The sequence below is a fragment of the Xenopus laevis genome, chromosome 9_10S (genome assembly GCF_017654675.1).
Source record: "Xenopus laevis strain J_2021 chromosome 9_10S, Xenopus_laevis_v10.1, whole genome shotgun sequence".
NCBI classification, from domain to species: Eukaryota; Metazoa; Chordata; class Amphibia; order Anura; family Pipidae; genus Xenopus; species Xenopus laevis.
Window position 1 is genome coordinate 72,342,083 of NC_054388.1, and position 20,392 is coordinate 72,362,474.

At 41.2% G+C, this 20,392-nt stretch overlaps 1 protein-coding gene across 5 annotated transcripts in view; it reads left to right on the forward strand.

Moving 5' to 3' along the window:
* Positions 1 to 20,392, forward strand: part of hdac4.S (histone deacetylase 4 S homeolog) — a 106,938-nt gene that overhangs the window by 79,630 nt on the left and 6,916 nt on the right. For all 5 annotated transcript variants that reach the window (XM_041578788.1, XM_041578787.1, XM_018238911.2 and 2 more), the window contains 13 exons: positions 1,405 to 1,653; positions 2,089 to 2,275; positions 2,363 to 2,496; positions 4,017 to 4,122; positions 7,157 to 7,203; positions 8,152 to 8,259; positions 8,870 to 8,925; positions 9,384 to 9,471; positions 10,336 to 10,455; positions 17,356 to 17,453; positions 18,170 to 18,288; positions 18,879 to 19,012; positions 19,744 to 19,828. In XM_041578788.1, coding sequence (XP_041434722.1) covers positions 1,405 to 1,653; positions 2,089 to 2,275; positions 2,363 to 2,496; positions 4,017 to 4,122; positions 7,157 to 7,203; positions 8,152 to 8,259; positions 8,870 to 8,925; positions 9,384 to 9,471; positions 10,336 to 10,455; positions 17,356 to 17,453; positions 18,170 to 18,288; positions 18,879 to 19,012; positions 19,744 to 19,828 — 1,531 coding nt within the window. The remainder of the gene's footprint in view (positions 1 to 1,404; positions 1,654 to 2,088; positions 2,276 to 2,362; positions 2,497 to 4,016; positions 4,123 to 7,156; positions 7,204 to 8,151; positions 8,260 to 8,869; positions 8,926 to 9,383; positions 9,472 to 10,335; positions 10,456 to 17,355; positions 17,454 to 18,169; positions 18,289 to 18,878; positions 19,013 to 19,743; positions 19,829 to 20,392) is intronic.

Sequence of the window (20,392 nt, forward strand, 5' to 3'; positions counted from 1 at the left end):
ATTGTACTGACATACTGATATAAATATGAAATAAAGGTGCTCAAAAGAGTTTACAATGTAAATTAGTGACTGTTTTTGCATGTACAGGTATGGGATCCATTATCCAGAAATCCATTGTCCAGAAAGCTCCGAATTATGGAAAGGCCGTCTTCCATAGACTCCGTTTTATCCAAATAATCCAATTTTTTTTTTAAAAAAAGGATTTCCTTTTTCCTTGTAATAATAAAACATTACCTTGTACTTGATCCAAACTAAGATATAATTAATCCTTATTGGAAACAAAACCAGCCTATTGGGTTTATATAATGTTTAAATGATTTCCTTTGTGACTTAAGGTCCAAATTGCAGGATCCCTTATCCAGAAAACCCCAGGTCCCAAGCATTCTGGAGATCTCATACCTGTAGTAGATCACATACACTTTATAATCCAGTTTTAATGTTTCTGATTATTAGAGGGGTAGGGTCATTAAAATAAAAATGAAATTGCCTGCTGTTTTCTTGGTAGTTAAGTTATTGCTTTCAGCCTGGCTTTGCAAATGTAGTTTCCAAATTGTTATACCCTCTAGAGAGAGAGGCATGGAAGCTAGATTTTCTTGTGTAGGTTCTAGTAGCATACAGTATATGCTGTTATTTTTTTTCACATTCTTTAAACAATTGTGTCCTCTGCTGTTGGATCTTTGTCTTTCTTCCCATAAGAGTCTGTTTCTCATAAGCTTCTGTTTTCTATAAGCTTCTGTTATTATACTTTCTTTTCATTGATCATTTATTGGATATTTTCAAACCTTGTTCCTATTAACTAGTCACTTTTGTTAAAGGAAAACTATACCCCCAAAATGAATACTTAAGCAACAGATAGTTTATATCAAATTGAATGACATATTAAAGAATCTTACCAAACTGGAATATATATTTACATAAATATTGCCCTTTTACATCTCTTGCCTTGAACCACCATTTTGTGACTCTATCTGTGCAGCCTCAGAGATCACCTGACCAGAAATACTACAACACTAACTGTAACAGGAAGAATTGAGGAAGCAAAAGGCAGAACTCTGTCTTTTAATTGGCTCATGTGACCTTACATGTGGTTTGTTTGTGTGCACAGTGAATCTTACGATCTCAGGGGGCGGCCCTTATTTTTTAAAATGGCAATTTTCTATTTATGATTACCCAATGGCACATACTACTAAAAAAGTATATTATTATGATAATGGTTCATTTACATGAAGCAGGGTTTTACACATGAGCTGTTTTACTCAGTATCTTTTAATAGAGACCTACATTGTTTGGGGGGTATAGTTTTCCTTTAAGTCAAGTTTTTTTGTTTCCTGGTCTTCATCCTTTACTTCTTTCCTACGGTCTCTCTGTTCCAGTTCAAGTCATTTTTAATTTTACTCAATTTAGATGATTCCTAAAGTGAATGAAGCCTCACGGCAGCACGAGAGCCACCCTGAGGAGACTGAGGAGGAGTTACGTGAGCATCAGGCACTGCATGAAGAACCTTATACAGAGCGTTTAGCTGAACAAAAGGAATTAAGCCCTGGCAATGTGGTGCATGTCAAGCAGGAGAAAGAGGAAAGTGATGATGAAGAAAATACACTGGATTTGGAAAGGAGTAAAATGCAGTCTGACCCAGATCTGCTGTTTAGACAGGTATGTTTTGCCACCTCACAACTGTTTGCTATAAAGAATATCATTTGGATAATCACATAATTATCATTATTGGTGCTAATCAAGGGATTTTATAATCATTAAATGCAGTCTGGTACTTTACTTTAAATAAAATATTACATTAGTTAGTAGTTGGTAAGTTAGCTTGAAAAAAGACACATTTCCATCAAGTTCAACCTTTTAACTCTATTTTAACCTGCCTAACTGCTAGTTGATCCAGGGGAAGGCAAAAACCCCATTTTGAGGCCTCTACAGTTTGCCGCAGAGGGGAAAAAATTCCTGACTCCAAGATGGCAATCAGACTAGTCCCTGGATCAACCCCTTATTAAAGCTATCTAATGTATCAGGCTGTACGACTGATTCAGACTGATTCAGGAAGAGCCACCTAGATTAGGAGTCCTCTTTCTTTAATTTCAGCAAACATTATTACTGGAGCAACAACGCATTCATCAACTGAGAAACTATCAGGCTTCCTTAGAGGCTGCAGGCTTAGTTGTTCCTTTCAGTGGTCATCGGCCTCTCTCAAGAGCACAGTCCTCACCTGCCTCTGCATCCTTTCCCATGTCTGTACAGGAGGCCCCCAGTAAAACCAGGTTCACCACAGGTACAGTGTATGGATATAATTTGTTTAACTGAAAAGCAAAATTAAATGTTTCATAAATGTTTTTAATGTGACTCAAATATTCTCCAGGCCTTGTGTATGATACATTGATGTTAAAACACCAGTGCATCTGTGGGAACACAAACAGCCATCCTGAGCATGCTGGAAGAATACAAAGCATTTGGTCAAGGCTTCAAGAAACAGGTTTACGCAGCATGTGTGAGGTAAGGAAGTAGCCATTCATTATTAAAGGAATTGTTCAGTGTAAAAGTAAAAAGGCTTTTCAAAATAAAAAATTATGTTTTCAATATAGTAAGTTAGCCAAAAATGTAATCTATAAAGGCTGGTGTGACTAGATGTCTAATAATAGCCAGACATTCAGTAACAATTCAGTCACATGAGGGGGGGGGCATTTGGGCCATAACGATTTGCTTTTGAATCTGACCTGAATGCTGAGGATCAAAAGCAAACTAAATTAACAATAATGTTCCATGTGACCCCCTTTCGCTGACTAACTAAGAGTTAGACGGCTGCAATGCAGGAATTTTGGCTAAATATATTATAAACATGTTTTATTTTGCACAGCCTATTTAACTATTTTTCATTTTTACACTGTTTCTTTAAGTATGCTTTGTTTGTATGCCTATATATGCACATTACAGTCCACCACTAAGAACTATTACATGATTTGCTCAAATAATATATTTTCAAACAAGATTACATACATTTTACCTAATATAGGTAAACAAGAAACATTTACTACTGTCAGAATGTTTCTGTAATTAGACTACCATTTATTTTAATCCAAGTCCCCTTGGACTATGTCTGTCTTCACTTAGTTTTTGCTCAATTTAAGAATCCATATTATTCCAGCATCACAGGGTATGTCCCTCTTCCATTTTCATAGAGTTTTATAAACCCTTTCATAGGCCTGTTTATAAAAAAGTTGTTATGAATTGTAATTCCTTCTGAAAACTTCTCAGGTTACTGCAACTTATTATTTTTTTTAATAGTGTATTTTTTTTTTTTTTAGAAAAGTAAGAACTAATTTTATGTTTTGGCTTTTGTATACAGTTATTTTCACAAGTGGCCTTTGCTATTACTTTTATAGTAAATACACAGAATGGCATCAGTCTGTCATTGTGCACATGGGGAGGTTTTTGTCCAGAAAACAGTCAAATCTGTCCTACATTCAATTTGACAAACAAATGATGTTCCTGCAGGTTCTTATTACCATGGGGGTGGTTTAGTGACCAGGTTTGTCATAAACCCTAGTGATGAAATAAACACTGTTCTCAATAGTGGACTTTTAGATACTACTGTCTACATAAAAGACACCTTTAATAACTTCTGCTGAATAATCGCTTCCATACAACGGAAAAATATTATAATCATTACCGTATTTAATTATATAACCCCAACCAGTGAGGCAGCGCTTTTTTTATTAATATATTTCAAACAGTGGTGTGAATAACTGAGCAGAGGTAAAAGCTTGACAGTTATTGTATATGCCCCCATGTGTCACTAACACTAAATTTTGATTATTCATTTTTCTAACAAACAGTGATAAGAAAATTTTAGTTACTGAACTCTGAATTGGAAATCGAGCCTGATCACGAGCATAACGTTTTGATGTTGCTAATCAGCTCATACGCTTTACGGGAAGGGACCATGTGGTCAAGGTCCTTCCATTAAAAAATAATCACTGGATATTATACTTTCCGTTTTTTATTTTTAACCACAGTGTATTCGAGGCAGAAAGGCAACACTGGAAGAACTACAGACTGTGCATTCTGAGGCTCACACTATCTTATATGGCACCAATCCCTTGAACCGTCAGAAGCTTGAAGGTAAGGCCCTGCCCAATTCAGTTACTGTGGAATAGTAAATATTGTTCTTGCAGGCCTTTTTTTTTTTAAATATTTTATTCCTATTATAAATAAAATAAAAAATTCAGATACCTGTGTAAATAAATGTACTCCTTGATATCCCCGTGCAATATATAGGGTATCAGGAAATCATGAAATTAAGGTTCAATATTGAGCCACTAAGCTCCTCAGGAAGGAACAAGGACGCATGAGGAGATGACAAATCTTTTGAGAATACCTCTACAATAACATTGGCACCACTAGCTAATATTGGGATCACTGCATGTAAAACACTTATGACAAGCCATCTATATCTCCGGAAAATGCCTTTTGCATTATTTGCAGCTAATCTGCTAAAAATACATTTTAAAATATTTTACATGCAGTGATCCCAATGTTCATTATTACCGAGAAATGTTTAGGAGACTGGTTGCCCACGGTTACAGCTTATTACCCTTTTGGTGGCAAGTCTCCCCATATGCCATCACCCTAAAAAATACATTTCATGTCTTTGTTGTTGAACAGGAAATGTGTACCTCCCACAAATGCTTACTTATGCACTAGTGACAGCACCAGGATGGCAACTAAAATATTAGGGCAACAGAAAATACAGAGAAGAGCACTAGCTCCAGATCCATTGACCACTCTTTCTTGTCAAATACATCCACATGCCACTGCACACATTAAATTGGAATTGAAACAAATGGCAGGGGCAATTTACTGCATTTCCCCATTCTCCAACCCCTTTGGAGTTGTCGTAAAAGTATTAAATTATGAGAAGATGTGGTTATATTTATTAAATATTTTAACCTGGTTATTTATGCACCATTTAAAATCATTTGCATCAAACACCAAATACCTTTATCTTGCAGATATCTGTGGGACACAGGGACCATGGGGTTTAGCTTCTACCATCAGGAGGCAGGACACTAGAAGAAGAGCTGACTCCTCCCCCTTTAGCTATACCCCCCTCTCAACGTAGGGGAGCTCAGTTTTTCTAGTGTCCTCAAGGAGACAGGATACAATCCTTGATTCGAATATGCTACGGCCAGACTTATCGTTGGCACCAGGGGTTGTCCTGGAGTTCTCTCTTAAAGGGATCCTGTCATCGGAAAACGTGTTATTTTCAAAACGCATCAGTTAATAGTGCTACTCCAGCAGAATTCTGCACTGAAATCCATTTCTCAAAAGAACAAACAGATTTTTTTATATTCAATTTTGAAATCTGACATGGGGCTAGACATTTTGTCAATTTCCCAGCTGCTCCTGGTCATGTGACTTGTGCCTGCACTTTAGGAGAGAAATGCTTTTTGGCAGGCTGCTGTTTTTCCTTCTCAATGTAACTGAATGTGTCTCAGTGAGACATGGGGTTTTACTATAGAGTGTTGTTCTTATATCTACCAGGCAGCTGCTATCTTGTGTTAGGGAGCTGCTATCTGGTTACCTTCCCATTGTTCTTTTGTTTGGCTGCTGGGGGGGGGGAATGGAGGGGGGTGATATCACTCCAACTTGCAGTACAGCAGTAAAGAGTGATTGAAGTTTATCAGAGCACAAGTCACATGTCTAGCCCCATGTCAGATCTCATACTGTAGCTAAGATTTTCCATACCTTTTACCAACTTAGTTGCCCTAATACAGTAATGTCCTGTTTGAGTAATGGAGACCACAACTATACGGCATATTCTAGATGGGGCCTTACAAGTGCTCTTTACAGTGGAAGAATGACCCCCTCCTCCCGTGACTCTATGCCCCTTTTAATACAGCTCAAGACCTTATTTGCCCTTGATGCTGCTGACTGGCATTGCTTGCTACAGCCAAGTTTATCATCTAAAAGCACTCCAAGGTCCTTTTCCATAATGGATTTGCCTAGTGCAGTCCCATTAAGGGTATAAGTGGCTTGGCTATTTTTACATCCCAGGTGCATGACTTTACATTTATCAACATTGAATCTCATTTGCCACTTAGCTGCCCAGATTGCCAGTTTGTCAAGATCCTGTTGCAAGGATGCCACATCCTGGATGGAATTAATTGGGTTGGATAGTTTTGTGTCTTCTGCAAACACTGATACATTACTTACAACACCCTCCCCTAAGTCATTAATGAACAAGGTATTACAGGCTGCGGTAGTTTTAATGACGTCAGCCTCGCTTCCTCCCACCCTAAAACTTTGGGGCAGCTTTGGTATGCCCCATGGTCCCTGTGTCCCACAGATATCTGCAAGAGAAAATGGGATTTTGTATTACTTACCATTAAATCCTTTTCTCTTCAGCAGTCTGTGGGACACAGGGCCTCCCTTCTGGGAAGCGATTCCTTAGACTATTATTTGCGATTAAGTATTTCAATTGTACCTAGTTATTGGAGTTAAGTCTCCTTGGTAAGTCAAAACTGAGCTCCCCTACGGTGAGGGGGGGTATAGCTAAATGGGGAGGAGTCAGCTCTTCTTCTAGTGTCCTGCCTCCTGATGGTAGAAGCTAAACCACATGGTCCCTGTGTCCCACAGACTGCTGAAAAGTAAAGGATTTAACGGTAAGTAATACAAAATCCCCTTTTTTCTCCATCTGAAAAATTAAGTAAACATGGATATTTTAGGCTAAAAGGGTTCACAAAACAGAGAACAGAGATGGGCCCGAAACCGCAAAAGCAGGCATGTACCTGCAATACACCTGTACTAAAGCAGAAGCTGTACTTTTTAGTGCAGATCAGTGGTGCTGTGGAAGGGATGAGATCCACTTCTCTCAGTAATAAAAACACAGGCTGAGAATAGTGGAGCCAACGCTCCGTGTGCCCTCAGCCTGAGGCAGAAAATTGCAGCCTAATTCTTTCACAGGTTTTACACTCTGTTAAGCCCATGTGCATATTTCCCTGCCTTCATTTGTTATCAGTTCATCATCAACACCTTTAGTTTTAAATCTGAATATGTGAACTATCATATTTCACTACAACATTACATGATGATGTGGTTTTATGCCAGAAATATTTGTGGTTTTAACAAATCTCTCCCCATCTCCTCTTTATAGGTTCCTTGGCTTCTCTTTTCGTTCGTCTCACATGTGGCGGGGTTGGGGTAAGTGTTTCCTACTTAGCTAAGCATCACATTTAATTCTTATTTTATTATTAGTGATGAGCAAAATTTTTCACCAGGTTTCGCCAAGGAAAAGACACCATAGATTTTTCACCCATAGATTTCAATTCATTTGGCAAATTTTTTGCCATTTTGCGAATTTTTGGCAAAGAGAAACCGGTTTAAATTCGCCCATCACTATTTATTATATGTATAAATGTTGTTCACTTAGGCATTGTGACTTTGAAAAGATTAGGTGGTGAGAAATATGTAAGAAATAAAAGTTTGTGGAGTTCCTTGGATCTGGCTGTATAACTAAGAACATTAGTAAGGGGACCTGTCACCCAAAAAAATTATTCATAATCCTATTTTATCACATTAGTCAAGCAAAATGAACTTTAATTACACTGTATAAATCATTTGAATCTTGTTTCCTCCAGTCTGGCAATTCATAATTATAGCAAGCAGGCGGGGCCATTTTGTGAACACTGTTATTAAGGAAAGCCTTGTATCATCTCAGAATCTTGTTTGTGCACCAGGAGGGGGGACCTGATGTCCAATCTAATGCCCTGGCTACACAATTAAATGGTGAAGAGAATGGGGGAATGTGGGGAGAGCAGTGATTTCTAGGAAATGCTGAATGGAAAGTAAAAGTAATTGTTTGCCCCACCTCTATGCCCAGGGCATAGATGAGTGGCAGACAATATTTGATGATCTGAGCTTACAACAGCTATGGGTGCTTTAGTAAAAAATAGAAATTTGATTTCATGTCTAATTTGAAAAGGACTTTTATTATACAGATTTTTTTGTCTGGGTGACAGGTCCACTTTAAAATGAATTTTGATGTTGTTGCAAATGTTTCTTGTCCTGCCAGGCATTTCATTGTCTTTTTCAGATTAGTATTATTTTCTTCTTCTGTTTCCTAATCTGCAGTGGTTTTTCCTATGCTAGGTTGATAGTGACACGATTTGGAATGAAGTGCACTCTTCTGGTGCTGCCCGTCTTGCAGTTGGTTGTGTTGTAGAATTGGCTTCAAAGGTGGTTTCTGGAGAGCTCAAGGTGAATACTATTCAATATATGTTCTGCTATTTTTGTATTTTGTTTTCTGCCTTCTTCCATATTTATACTAATAATATTTCTTTCTCATACCCAAAGAAAGAATAGGGTATAGCTTTTATCAGTGTACCTAAGACTGGTTGTTATAAATGGATGCTTGGCTGTGAACCTTGGAATAATATAAATGATAATCAGGTTTCAGGTTGTTTTTTTTTAATTCAGGCATGGTTTATTAAAGTCATGTTAAAGTACAGCCAAATCATTTCTGTAGTATTCTTCACATCATACATTGATGATACAATTTCAAATACAAGTAAGGATTCCAGTTTTTGGTGTTACCGAACCCTTTAGGGGAAAATAAAGTGGGTTTATCTGTAATATTGCACTGTGACACTAATATGGCACTGAGACACTCTTCAATTTGGCATATTTAATCTGGAAAGTGATTTTAATTGCCTCCTGCAGCTCCTATTTCATTGAAATTGGTTAGCACAAATGTATTGACTTTTTGGCTCACAGGATAGGCTTATGTTTTTTTGCCAGAACCATATGTGCCACACCATCCCTATTCCTGTGGGGAATAATTTAAGTATTTTATTGTTCTTTTCTTTAGAATGGCTTTGCTGTGGTTCGTCCTCCAGGTCACCATGCAGAAGAAAGTACACCTATGTAAGTTACAATCTTTTTTTAAATTTATTTTATTGAGGGGTAAAATTACTTCCTCACTCCAAGGGGGCAGTCTAATTATTTTCTCACTTGTTTAAAAAATGATTCATTGTTTAAAGGGGAACTAATGTCTACAAACATGCACCAAAACTGTAGCGGTGATTGAATATTTGACAGGTAGTGCTTTCTGTATTACTTTTTCATGTGGGAATCCACTTGCTAGGTCAGGTGCATTTTCAGACAGAAAAAAAGTTAAATATTAATGAATAATACTATTTTGTGAAACCTTTTTATTAACATCTACCTTATTTTTGTTTGTAATTTTATTTTTTTTAAATATACTGACAGTTATCCTTTACGTTAACAGAGTTTTGTGCTTAAGAGCTGATGGTTTGCTTTCAAAGATATTTACTTTTTTTTTTTATCCATATATATTAATTATAGTTCTTTTACCCTGGCAGGGGTTTCTGTTACTTCAACTCTGTAGCAATAGCTGCCAAGGTTCTCCAGCAAAGATTAAATGTCGCGAAGACGCTGATTGTGGATTGGGTTAGTAGGAGCTCTTTGTTGTTGTTTTCTTTTTAAGGATGAATTGGGGTAGATGAATTGGACTAGGTCACCTGTTGATCAGCCACATCTGTTTGTTAATTACCCATGATTCATCTCGTTCTCCCATAAACCTTTGCACTAATTTATGTTTACGCAAACCGCCACAACATTGCATAAGTCCAGGCTTCTTCATTTGCAATGCCACACCTATTGTAGCAAGTTATATTAATATCATTAAAGACATGCGTACAATAAATATGGGAACTTTAACAAAGGTAGTTAAATTGTGGCATTGCAGAAATTCTGCAATAATGTTGTGTAATGATGCCAAATAATGAGGTACAATTAATATCTCCCATTATTTCAGGACCATCTTCTAATATGCGTTTTCATTTGTCCTGGCGTATCTGCTCCAGTGGGTTAAAACACACATTCAGTGTTTCTTTGTAGTTATCAGCATGTAAATGAAGGGTCTGACTGGTGGGTACAGGGCCCACCAGGGCTGCCACCCCAGGGGCCCCACACACCCCTACAGGGGCCACATCACCTGTGCTCCCAAGAGCATGCATAAATTAAACCTACCTTCAGTGAAACTGGGGGAGGGAAGATCGGCAGGCAGGGGAGCGCTGGCTGGGATCAGGTCTGGGCGATCGGCAGGCGGGGGGGGATCGCTGGCAGGGATCGGGTCTGGGCCGGAGAGGACCACCAGGGTCCAGTCTGACCCTGTGTAAATGTATATCCCAGCAGATAATATAATCAGAGTTACTAAATACTATTCTGATTTTCAAAAAAATCTCAGCTGATAAATGCTTCTATTTGCCGGAATGTGCTGTAAATGTTAATACATGTAAACCTCTTTTTCAGGATGTTCACCATGGGAATGGTACCCAACAGGCATTTTACAGTGACCCAAATGTCCTTTATATATCACTCCATCGCTATGATGATGGTAACTTTTTTCCAGGCAGTGGAGCTCCAGATGAGGTGAGAAGCTCAAAGCATTTGCTTTTGGACTACCATGTTAAGCTTTTTGTGTATTTAGTTTTTACCTGAATACTCACTCCCAGTGGTGCTTGAACTGATATTCCTGAAGGGAGAAACTGTGAACTGTGTCTTCCTGGGCTGTTTTCTATCAGATATGTATTTGCATGATCTGTTTTATAGGAATATAAGAACAGATCATACAAATGCATATCAGAAAGTAACCCGTCGACATCAGACGGTGGGGTGAGTGGTGCTGGAGCCCTGGGGACCCATCTACAGCCCGCAGCAGCCACTGTATAGCCTTGTCAGTGTTCTGGGGCCCCCTGCATATTGTACCACAGCCAAGCAGGGGAGGTTCATCAGGCCCTACACATCCTGATCCTGCAGAGAGAGGGTTTACCTGGCTGCCTTACCCAATCCCCTGGGCCATACCGCTAGTATCCTGTCCAGCAGTTGAGATCACACATTGAAGGGGGCTGTGTGGCTGGAAACAATGAACTAACCAAAGGCGCTGTGCCTTAGCTCCATACCCCTGATATTATCCTGGGTGAGTGTTGCCTGACCCACCTGTTACTGCGAGTCCTGACTACAAGCAACCCACTAGGGACGGTGTCCCTGCAGAGAGGAGATGGAGAAAAAAAAAGCTGCACAGAAACGGATTGATGGCTATACAAAACCCACAAAAGCATCACGAGAGCCAAGTCAGGGTGACGACACGGCCCATTCTGATGAGCTGGAGGGTTCAGCAGCGGTTGCTCCACAGGATCCAGGGCCGGCGGCCCCAGACACTCAACTCCTTCTGCAGGCAATCGCGGACTCCAGAGAGGTTCTTACCACCAAACTCGCAGCTACCAGTTCGACCCTCACCTCGAAAATTGAAGAGGTGCGTGTTGACCTTTCTCTCCTGAGGCAGGACCTGCAGGCAGTCCGTGAGCGCACGACAGAGGTGGAACGCAGGACTGGGCTGCTGGAGGACGAGATGGGAACACTCGGCCAACAAGTACAACACCTCCAGAGGGAACACACGATTATGGCCTCTAGAGTGGACGACCTGGAAAACCGCAACCGTAGATCTAACCTCAGAATAGTGGGCCTGCCAGAAGGATGTGAGGGAGCAAAACCGAAGACTTCATTGAAAGATGGCTACAGGACACTTTGGGTCCCTCCACCTTCTCCCAACACTTCGTGGTTGAAAGAGCACACCGGGTTCCTGCCAGGCGTCTGCCTCCGGGAGCACCACCGCGGCCATTGATCCTCAAGTTGCTTAATTACAGAGATCGGGATGCCGCTTTAAGAGCTGCTAGAGAAAAAGGCGATATTACCTTCCAAAATGCGAGAGTCTCTCTGTATCCTGATTTTTCGCTTACGATCCAGAAAAAAAGGGGAACGTTCACTGAGGCTCGCCGCAGATTGAGAGAGCGGGGGATTAAATATGCCATGCTTTACCCAGCCAAAATGAGGATCCTGGATGGGGAAAAAGCTCTTTTTTTTGATGCCCCGGGTGACATCATCCAGTGGTTGGAGCATCGGCCTTCCTCTCCCAGACGTCCCACTCCATAGTCCGGAGGATGGAGCTTTGTCAGGTCGTATATTGTGTTTAATGTCAACGAACTGTTTGGAATTTTTTCCCGTCTCTCTCTAAATGCTTCCCTTGTGTTTACGGGTCCAATCATCTGATTATGACTTATACTGAGTTGATTTTGGATTCCCTCACCACCAAAAGACAGTCTCTGTGACTCATAGCATCTTCGAGGCTAGCATACTATGTTTTATTTTGATATTCTGTTTCTCCTCCTGTACCAAAAGGTGGGACCACATTTGACAGAATTACGTTGGTCACTCGTCACCCAAAAAAAAAAAATAACTGACTAGATGGAGCTTATGCGCAGCACTTCTAAAGGCCCCACAGGGCATTACTGCAGTTAGGGGGAAATACTGGTTTACATTCCCTAGTAGTTAAAGTTGTACTCTGTTTAGGGACTGATGTATCCCCGGGTTGGGGGGGGGGTACCGGGTGGGGGATAACTTGTTGACTCAAGTTGGGCTTCCTATCTACATGTTTTATATGTTTTTCTTACTGCTTTGTCTTACAATTCTACCCGCATCAATTACTCAGGGCTTCAAGCATGGCCTAGGTCTCCTCCTGAACATTCAGGTTAGGTCCCTGTGGGATGGATAGTCATGGCGTCTAGACAGAAAACGATACAAGTAGTGTCTTGGAACACGCGTGGTTTGAATGACCGCATCAAACGCTCTATTATTTTAGATTATCTTAAAAAAAACAAGGGCAGATATCTGTATGCTCCAAGAGACACATCTCACGGGGAGAAGAGTACTGGCACTGAGACGGGCTTGGGTGGGCAGCCTTTATCATGCCGAATACTCCTCGCACTCCAGGGGAGTGGCAATTTTCACTAGGAAGGGGCTAGGTCTGGGAGTAGAAGACCTGCGAACTGACACGAAAGGTAGATATGTAATCTTAAAATGCCTGTTGTTGAATCAATGCCTAATACTCATCAATGTGTATGTCCCTCCCCCTTTTACTGTACTCCTTCTCGATGAGATACTAATGCATGTAGCAAATATGGGGCAGTACCCGACTCTGTGGTTAGGGGATTTCAATGCAGTCCCTGATTCTTCCATGGACAGGCTCAGGCCTTTAGCCCAGGACTCCTCAATTTTTTCTAACTGGATAGCAGGAGCGGGACTACTAGATGCGTGGAGGTGCAAACATCCCAATGTTAAGCAGTACTCCTGCTTCACTGTAGCAACCTCTGCACTGTCCCGCATAGACCTCGCCTTAGCTAACCAAGAGGCACTCCGCCTTGTCATAAATGCTGATTTCCTACCCCGGGTGTGTTCTGATCACGCACCCCTACAATTATCCCTCCAATTCCCAGGCCCTGAGCAGACTTACCCTTGGCGTTTGGCCCCAAAATGGGTTCACAACCATTGTGTACTAGAGAGTTTCCAGCCCCAGCTGAAAGAATTTTGGGAAATAAATGCAGATACTGCAGCAGCAGCAACAGTTTGGGACGCATGTAAAGCGTGGACTAGGGGTGCTTATATTTCACTCATTAAGAAGGAGCGTATTAGAGTAGAGGGGGACATAGAGAGGGCCAAGACGGACCTACTGGAAGCTGAGAACAACTTGACTCAGGGAGATAGCCCCTCACACAGACAAGCCTTAGCAGCAGCGCAAAGATCTATAGACCTCCTGCTTACCGATAAATACTCCCAGTTCGAAGTGAATAGGCGGGCTGCCTGGTATGATAGAGGGGATAAGAGTGGCAAATTGCTGGCACTTTTAGCGAAGGACCCCACGCAGCTGACAGTCATACCTAGATTGATTGCACCCTCCGGGGAGGAGCTCTTAGACGCTAAAGCAATAGCGAATGCCTTTGGGATTTTTTACAGGGACTTATATCAATCAGGTTGCTACGATAGGACCGCAATGGAAGAATATTTGGAGCTGACACCCTTCCCAAAACTAACTGGTGTACAGATTGAATCCTTAGTCTCCCCTATTTCGGCCGACGAGATTAAAGACGCAATAGCTAACTTCCCTAATAATAAAGCCCCCGGCCCGGATGGAATACCGCTTGAGTGGTACAAGGCGAATGCTACTCTGTTGGCCCCTATCCTGGCCTCACTTTTTAATGATTCTGCTGAGTCCGGCAGTATCCCGCTCTCCTGCTCTTTAGCGACGATAACTGTGATCTTAAAACAGGGCAGACCCAGCCACTTGTGCGACTCATATCGTCCCATTTCGTTACTGAACGCAGACATTAAGATATTTGCCAAGGTCTTGGCTACCAGGCTTAAAGGGGTAATAGAGCATCTGATTTGCCCAGATCAGACTGGCTTCATGCCAGGAAGAGCAACAGATATCAATATTAGGCGTCTGTATACAAATATTCAAGCCCACCATGATAACAGGGGAGTGAGGGTTGTGGTCTCATTGGACACGGCCAAGGCCTTTGATACTGTCCAGTGGTCTTATCTGTGGGAGGTCCTGGCCCGCTTTGGTCTGGGGGACAGATTTGTCAAGTGGATAAAAGCTCTGTATAAATCCCCAACGGGGCAGGTCAAAGTCAACAACTACCTTTCAGAACCGTTTGAGCTACATAGAGGCACGAGGCAGGGCTGCCCTCTTTCCCCCCTTCTGTTTGCGTTAGCGATAGAACCACTGGCCGTTCAGATTCGCAGAGATCCAGGCATAGTTGGTCTCAGATTAGGTCAGCTGGAAGAGAAGGTGTCCTTGTATGCCGATGATATGCTGGTATATCTGGCAGACCCGGGGGCCTCGCTAACTAGGCTTCTGCAAGTGGTTGACCAGTTCGGTGCTCACTCTGGGCTTAGAGTAAATTGGGAGAAATCTACAATATTCCCAATCGATCAGATACCACCCCTGGCCCGAACCCCCTCTCCTCTGCAATGGACTAGCTCCTTTAAGTATCTAGGTGTGATAATTCATAGAGACCCCAAAGAATATATACCCAACAACTTAGACCCTGTCTTACAGGAATACCGCAGGAAAACTACGACCTGGGCCAACCTTCCTCTCTCCCTAGTGGGAAGGGCGAACCTTGTCAAAATGATTTTCCTGCCTAAATTTTTATATATGTTACATAATGCCCCAACATATATACCCCAAAGCTGGTTCAAACAACTGGATAAAATAACCAGCTCCTTTCTTTGGGAGAATCGAGCCCCCCGTATCAGCCTAGCAGCCCTACAGTCCCCTACATCAGGGGGAGGCCTGGCGTTGCCAAACTTTTTACTTTATTACCATGCCTCACAACTGGTTTATGCTCACTGGTGGCTGACGGTAGATATGAATAATCATGCCCTTTTGGTGGAAGCGGCGTGTGCCACCTCACTTGAGGCCCTGGCAAATCATTTGTACAGAGGAGAGAACTCCGCTTTTCCCCATACTTCATCTATGACCCCAGTGATAAAAATTTTCAATCTATATATGAAGCGCATGTACCCACGCCAAGATACCTGGTCGCCTGGTACCCCCTTATGGGAGAACTCCAAACTTCAACATTTTAAGGGGCTTCCCGATTCTGGGCTTTGGGCGTCTATGGGAATCAAATACTTAACCCATATTGTAGAGAGAGGGCAGCTTAAACCCTTCCAGACCTTGAAAACAGAGCATCAGCTACCATCTAATATGATATTTCGCTATCTGCAACTGCGCCATGCCTTTCAGGCCCAGTTTCGGTTCCGTCCCTTAGACTTAAACCAATGTACGCTTGAAAGATATCTCCGGCAGCCAGGGCTCCAAAAAGCCATATCATGGATTTACGCTATTTTACAGAAATCCTCGGGCTCACATGTGGAACGTTTACGCCTAAAATGGGAAGTAGATATCCCAACTATGGATGAGGAGGCTTGGAAGGGTGTCATAGAGCAGATTCCAGAACTTTTCATTTCAAATAGGGATAGACTGATACAGATAAAATTTTTCAACAGGGTGTATCTCACCCCCCAACGACTTGCCAAGATTTACCCGGGAACACCAGACACATGCTACAAATGTGGTGTGGAGGTTGGTACTCTCTTTCATGTGTTCTGGGAATGCCCTAGTATACAAGGTTACTGGGGGTCGGTACTAGATTATATTCAATCTAGCTTTGACTTACCGAATATTCGCTCCCCGGAGCTATGTCTAATGGGTCTCACTGAACCACTTAATTTTCCCCGTTGCCAGAGATTATTTTATTTGCAACTACTCTATTATGCTAAGAAAGCCATTTTGCTGACCTGGAAGGATACTTGCCCCCCCTCTTTAAGTCGATGGAAACGATTAATAAACGAAATTCTCCCCCTGCAGAAGGCTGTGTATTTAGCTAGAGGGTGTCCCGAAAAATTCCTAAAGATATGGGGTCCTTGGCTTGAGTTGCCTGACACTGCTACTCACTCATTTCAAGCAGTGACTTAGGCATGGTTGTGTTGCTCTTCATGAAGCAAATGCAGGCATATCGCTTTGTTGTACCTAATATGTAACCTCTGACTACCCTAGGTAGACAATTGTAAGACTTTCTTTTGTTTTCTTCTGTACTTTTGTATGTCTTTTTGAAAAAGTTAATAAAAACAAATTTTAAAAAAAAAGAAAGTAACCCGTCTAGGAAGAAAATGCATTTTCACTGGGGGTGGGGGCCCAAAAACATTGGCTGTCCCTCCAGTTAAATTGCTACCTTTTTCCACAGCCTGTTGCTCCTTTTTGAAAAAAAGTTGCATTAGTCCAATAAAAAACTAAAAGAGGACTCTGCCATTCTACCTACCTCCCAGGGGGTACAAGTCGAGTACAACTGATTCATGGAGAGAATTCCACATCTCACAACTCTGTAAAAAAACCTTCCGAATATTTAGGCGGAACCTCCTTTCTTCGGAATGGGTGACCTTGTGTCAGCTGGAAGGAGCTACTCGTAAATAAAGCATTAGAGAGATTATTATATGATCCCCTTATTTATTTATACATAGTTATCATATGGTACCTATGTGTACCAAGACTGCTGGGTCTTTCCCTGGCCCTCCCAATAACCTGTCCACTCGTTTCATCACATGCTGAAGCCTAGCACCAGGCAAGCAGCAGACTGTTTGGCATGAAGCATCCGTTTGGCAGATTACCATATCGACTTTTCTAATAACTGAGTTTCCTATAACTAAAACTTACCTTTCTTTCCTTGCAATCCTCCCACCACCCGTATTAGAGATGCTGCCTCCCAGGGTGCTCTGAGAGTCAGCCTGCTCCATACATGCCAGTTCAGAGCTGTCCTCCCCAGCATCTTCAGCCAAAATGGCGAATCTGTTGCTTTGGACATCATTGCATACTTACATGGTTGGCATCATTGCTGTGTATTATATTTAACACACTTTTTTGTTTTGTAGGTTGGAACAGGTGCTGGAGTTGGTTTCAATGTGAACATGGCTTTTACTGGTGGTCTGGACCCTCCAATGGGAGATGCAGAATATCTGGCAGCTTTCAGGTAAAATATTGTGTTACATTTTCTGTCTCTCTGCCTTCCTGTCTATCAATCTAATGTAATTTGCATTTTGTGTAGTCTTCTGATTCTTTAAACAGGCAGTATACCCCTTGTTGGTGATGGGCGAATTTATTCGGCAGGCGCGAAGTCGCAGCCAGTGAATAAATTCGCAAAACGCCCACAAAAATTCGCCCGAAAAAAACAAGACGCCGGCGCCGTTTCTTGAATTTTTTGCCGTTTCGCGATTTTTTTGCCGTTTCGCGAATTTCGCAAATTTTCCGGTGAAGCGAAACGGCGCAAATTCGCCCATCACTACCCCTTGTTCAACATGATATTAATGAATAGGACTTGTGCCAAAAATAAATTTTTATGCAAAAAAATAATCAATGTTTATATCCTTTTGCCCTTTGTTTTGACCTATTTACTTGTTGGATTTTGTTATGTAGGGTCTTATCCGTGCACTGGCAATGATCCACCTTGCAATGGCCTCCATAGAGTAGCTTCAATCTTCCTGTCTGCCTTGTTTAGCATGAAAGAAAAAGAAAAACTATATATTTATCTTGAGCATGCAAAGTAGTAGGCAAAAGTATGTTTTGTACAAGCCCTATTTATTTCACTGTTGAATAAGGTGGGTAAAGAGCCCCCCTTTCTTAGAGTATCAAAACTGGTACCTTGTTCAGCAGCTGCTGTTCTCCACTGATGTGTTCTTTACTGTACAGGACAGTTGTGATGCCCATAGCTGCTAAGTTTTCTCCAGATGTGGTTTTGGTGTCTGCTGGGTTTGATGCAGTGGAAGGACACCCATCTCCACTTGGTGGTTACACAGTCTCAGCCAAGTGTAAGTAAGATTGTTCTGCATTCCTCCCTTTGGTAGCTTATTTAGAATTTTTGGCTTTTTCTACGACACAGGAAGTTTTTGCTGAATGGTGTTAGTTTTCAAGATGTTGCCCTTTGTTGGGAGATAAATAATGCTTGTAAATTTATTCTCTGTTTAAATGTAAGCAACTCTGCATGGTTTACCTTATACATCAGGTACAGTGTTCTTCACAAACTCTTTTTCTCACTTCTATATGGTTAAACATCATGGACTGCTTGTTATATACACCGCTGCTCTGGAACACAGCACTTTTCCCTTCATATACACTTTGCCATCCTCTTATAATTGAATTTTTTTCACTCTTTTTTTTTTCCCCACACACTTTCAGTTGCTCATAAAAACTGTTTATATCATTTTACGCATTTGAAGAAACTGTGTGCCATGTGCGCCAGATGCATTAATACTTTTTCATTTGTATTTCATTTTACAAGAATGCATCAAATAGCTGTCTGTTATAAAAGAGAGATGAAGAGGTAGAGAAAGAATTACCTTCAATAGTATGATAATACCTACCTTTTTGGTCATATTTTCCATTCTGAATTTCCTTGCAGGTTTTGGGTACCTGACAAAGCAACTTATGGAAATATCTGGGGGTCGCATTGTTCTTGCTCTCGAGGGAGGCCATGATTTAACAGCTATTTGTGATGCCTCTGAAGCCTGTGTGTCTGCCCTGCTGGGAAATAAGGTAGGGTAATGGAAAAGTCACATTGTATGTATACTTCAGACAAACTACATTCACTGTGTATAAACTACAAAGAAGAGATGTTTGCGTTTTTTATTATTTTTATTATTTGTCAATAAACAAACAAAGTGAAGAGACAGGTGTTCAGAAACAAAATAGTAACGTTTCCTCCTGTCTCTACAAGACAAACCAGTTCAGTTATCAGCATAGCCAATTAAAGAAAGTTAAAATGTAACTTTTATTAAGTTTAGCCAGTAAAAGCACTCATACATGTACACACCCACTGCCCTGCAATATCGCTGGCAGTGCTGGACTCTGTCCATAAAAATAAAGATTAAAAACTGCAAACAGTAGACCCGTGGACAATCTAGGCTATGGCAGTTCCTCTGCCCCTAGCTGTAGTTGTGTATATATTGCGGTGATTCAGTGCACCATTTTACCCATTCCCACCCTTCCAAGTTTCCCCTCCAAGCAATCCTGTATATCCACGTAGGGACTTGGTGGGAGCTAGGTATCCCATGGTCCACCTATGATTTAACAGCTATTTGTGATGCCTCTGAAGCCTGTGTGTCTGTCCTGCTGGGAAATAAGGTAGGGTAATGGAAAAGTCACATTGTATGTATACTTCAGACAAACTACATTCACTGTGTATAAACTACACAGAAGAGATGTTTGCATTTTTTATTACTTTTATTATTTGTCCTAATCGCTCCTTTTTTCTCTCCTTTCTTCAGCTGGAGCCACTTCCTGAGTCTGTATTGCAGCAGAGACCAAACATCAATGCAGTCAAGTCAATGGAAAACGTTATTCAGATCCAAAGTGAGGAGTGTAAAAAAAGCCTGCATTCAGCATAAGCATGTCTACTTTCAAATCAGTATCCATGTGCTGCCCTGTTTAGCACCTGTCATTATTGAACAAAATTATAGCAGCCCCGAACACAAGAGCACAACATAACCATTTGTTTTGCAAAGTCCAGCAGTATACTAATGTATGCTAATGACATTTTTATTGGCATTTTTCTTTTTTGTGCTGCAATTGGCCAGACTTACCTTTAGCTTTCTGCCAAAAAAAAAAAACGGTTGTAATGCATCTAATTTTTGAGACCATAAATGCAAGGTCATTGTTTTAATGTTTTATTATTTTTGTACGTTATCTCTCTTGAGTTTTAGTAACAAGGATGCTTAAAGGGGATGGAAACGTTAAATCACAGGACAGTGCCAAATGTTAAGAAAGCCCCCAGTCATTATAATCACTTATCTGATATCCTCGGCCAGTGCTCCTGTCAGCAGAAAACTGCCTTGGATATTTATGAACAAGAACCACTGAATAATAGTCTTTCTGCTGATTCATTCTTTGCACAGTGATCGCACATACATACAAAAG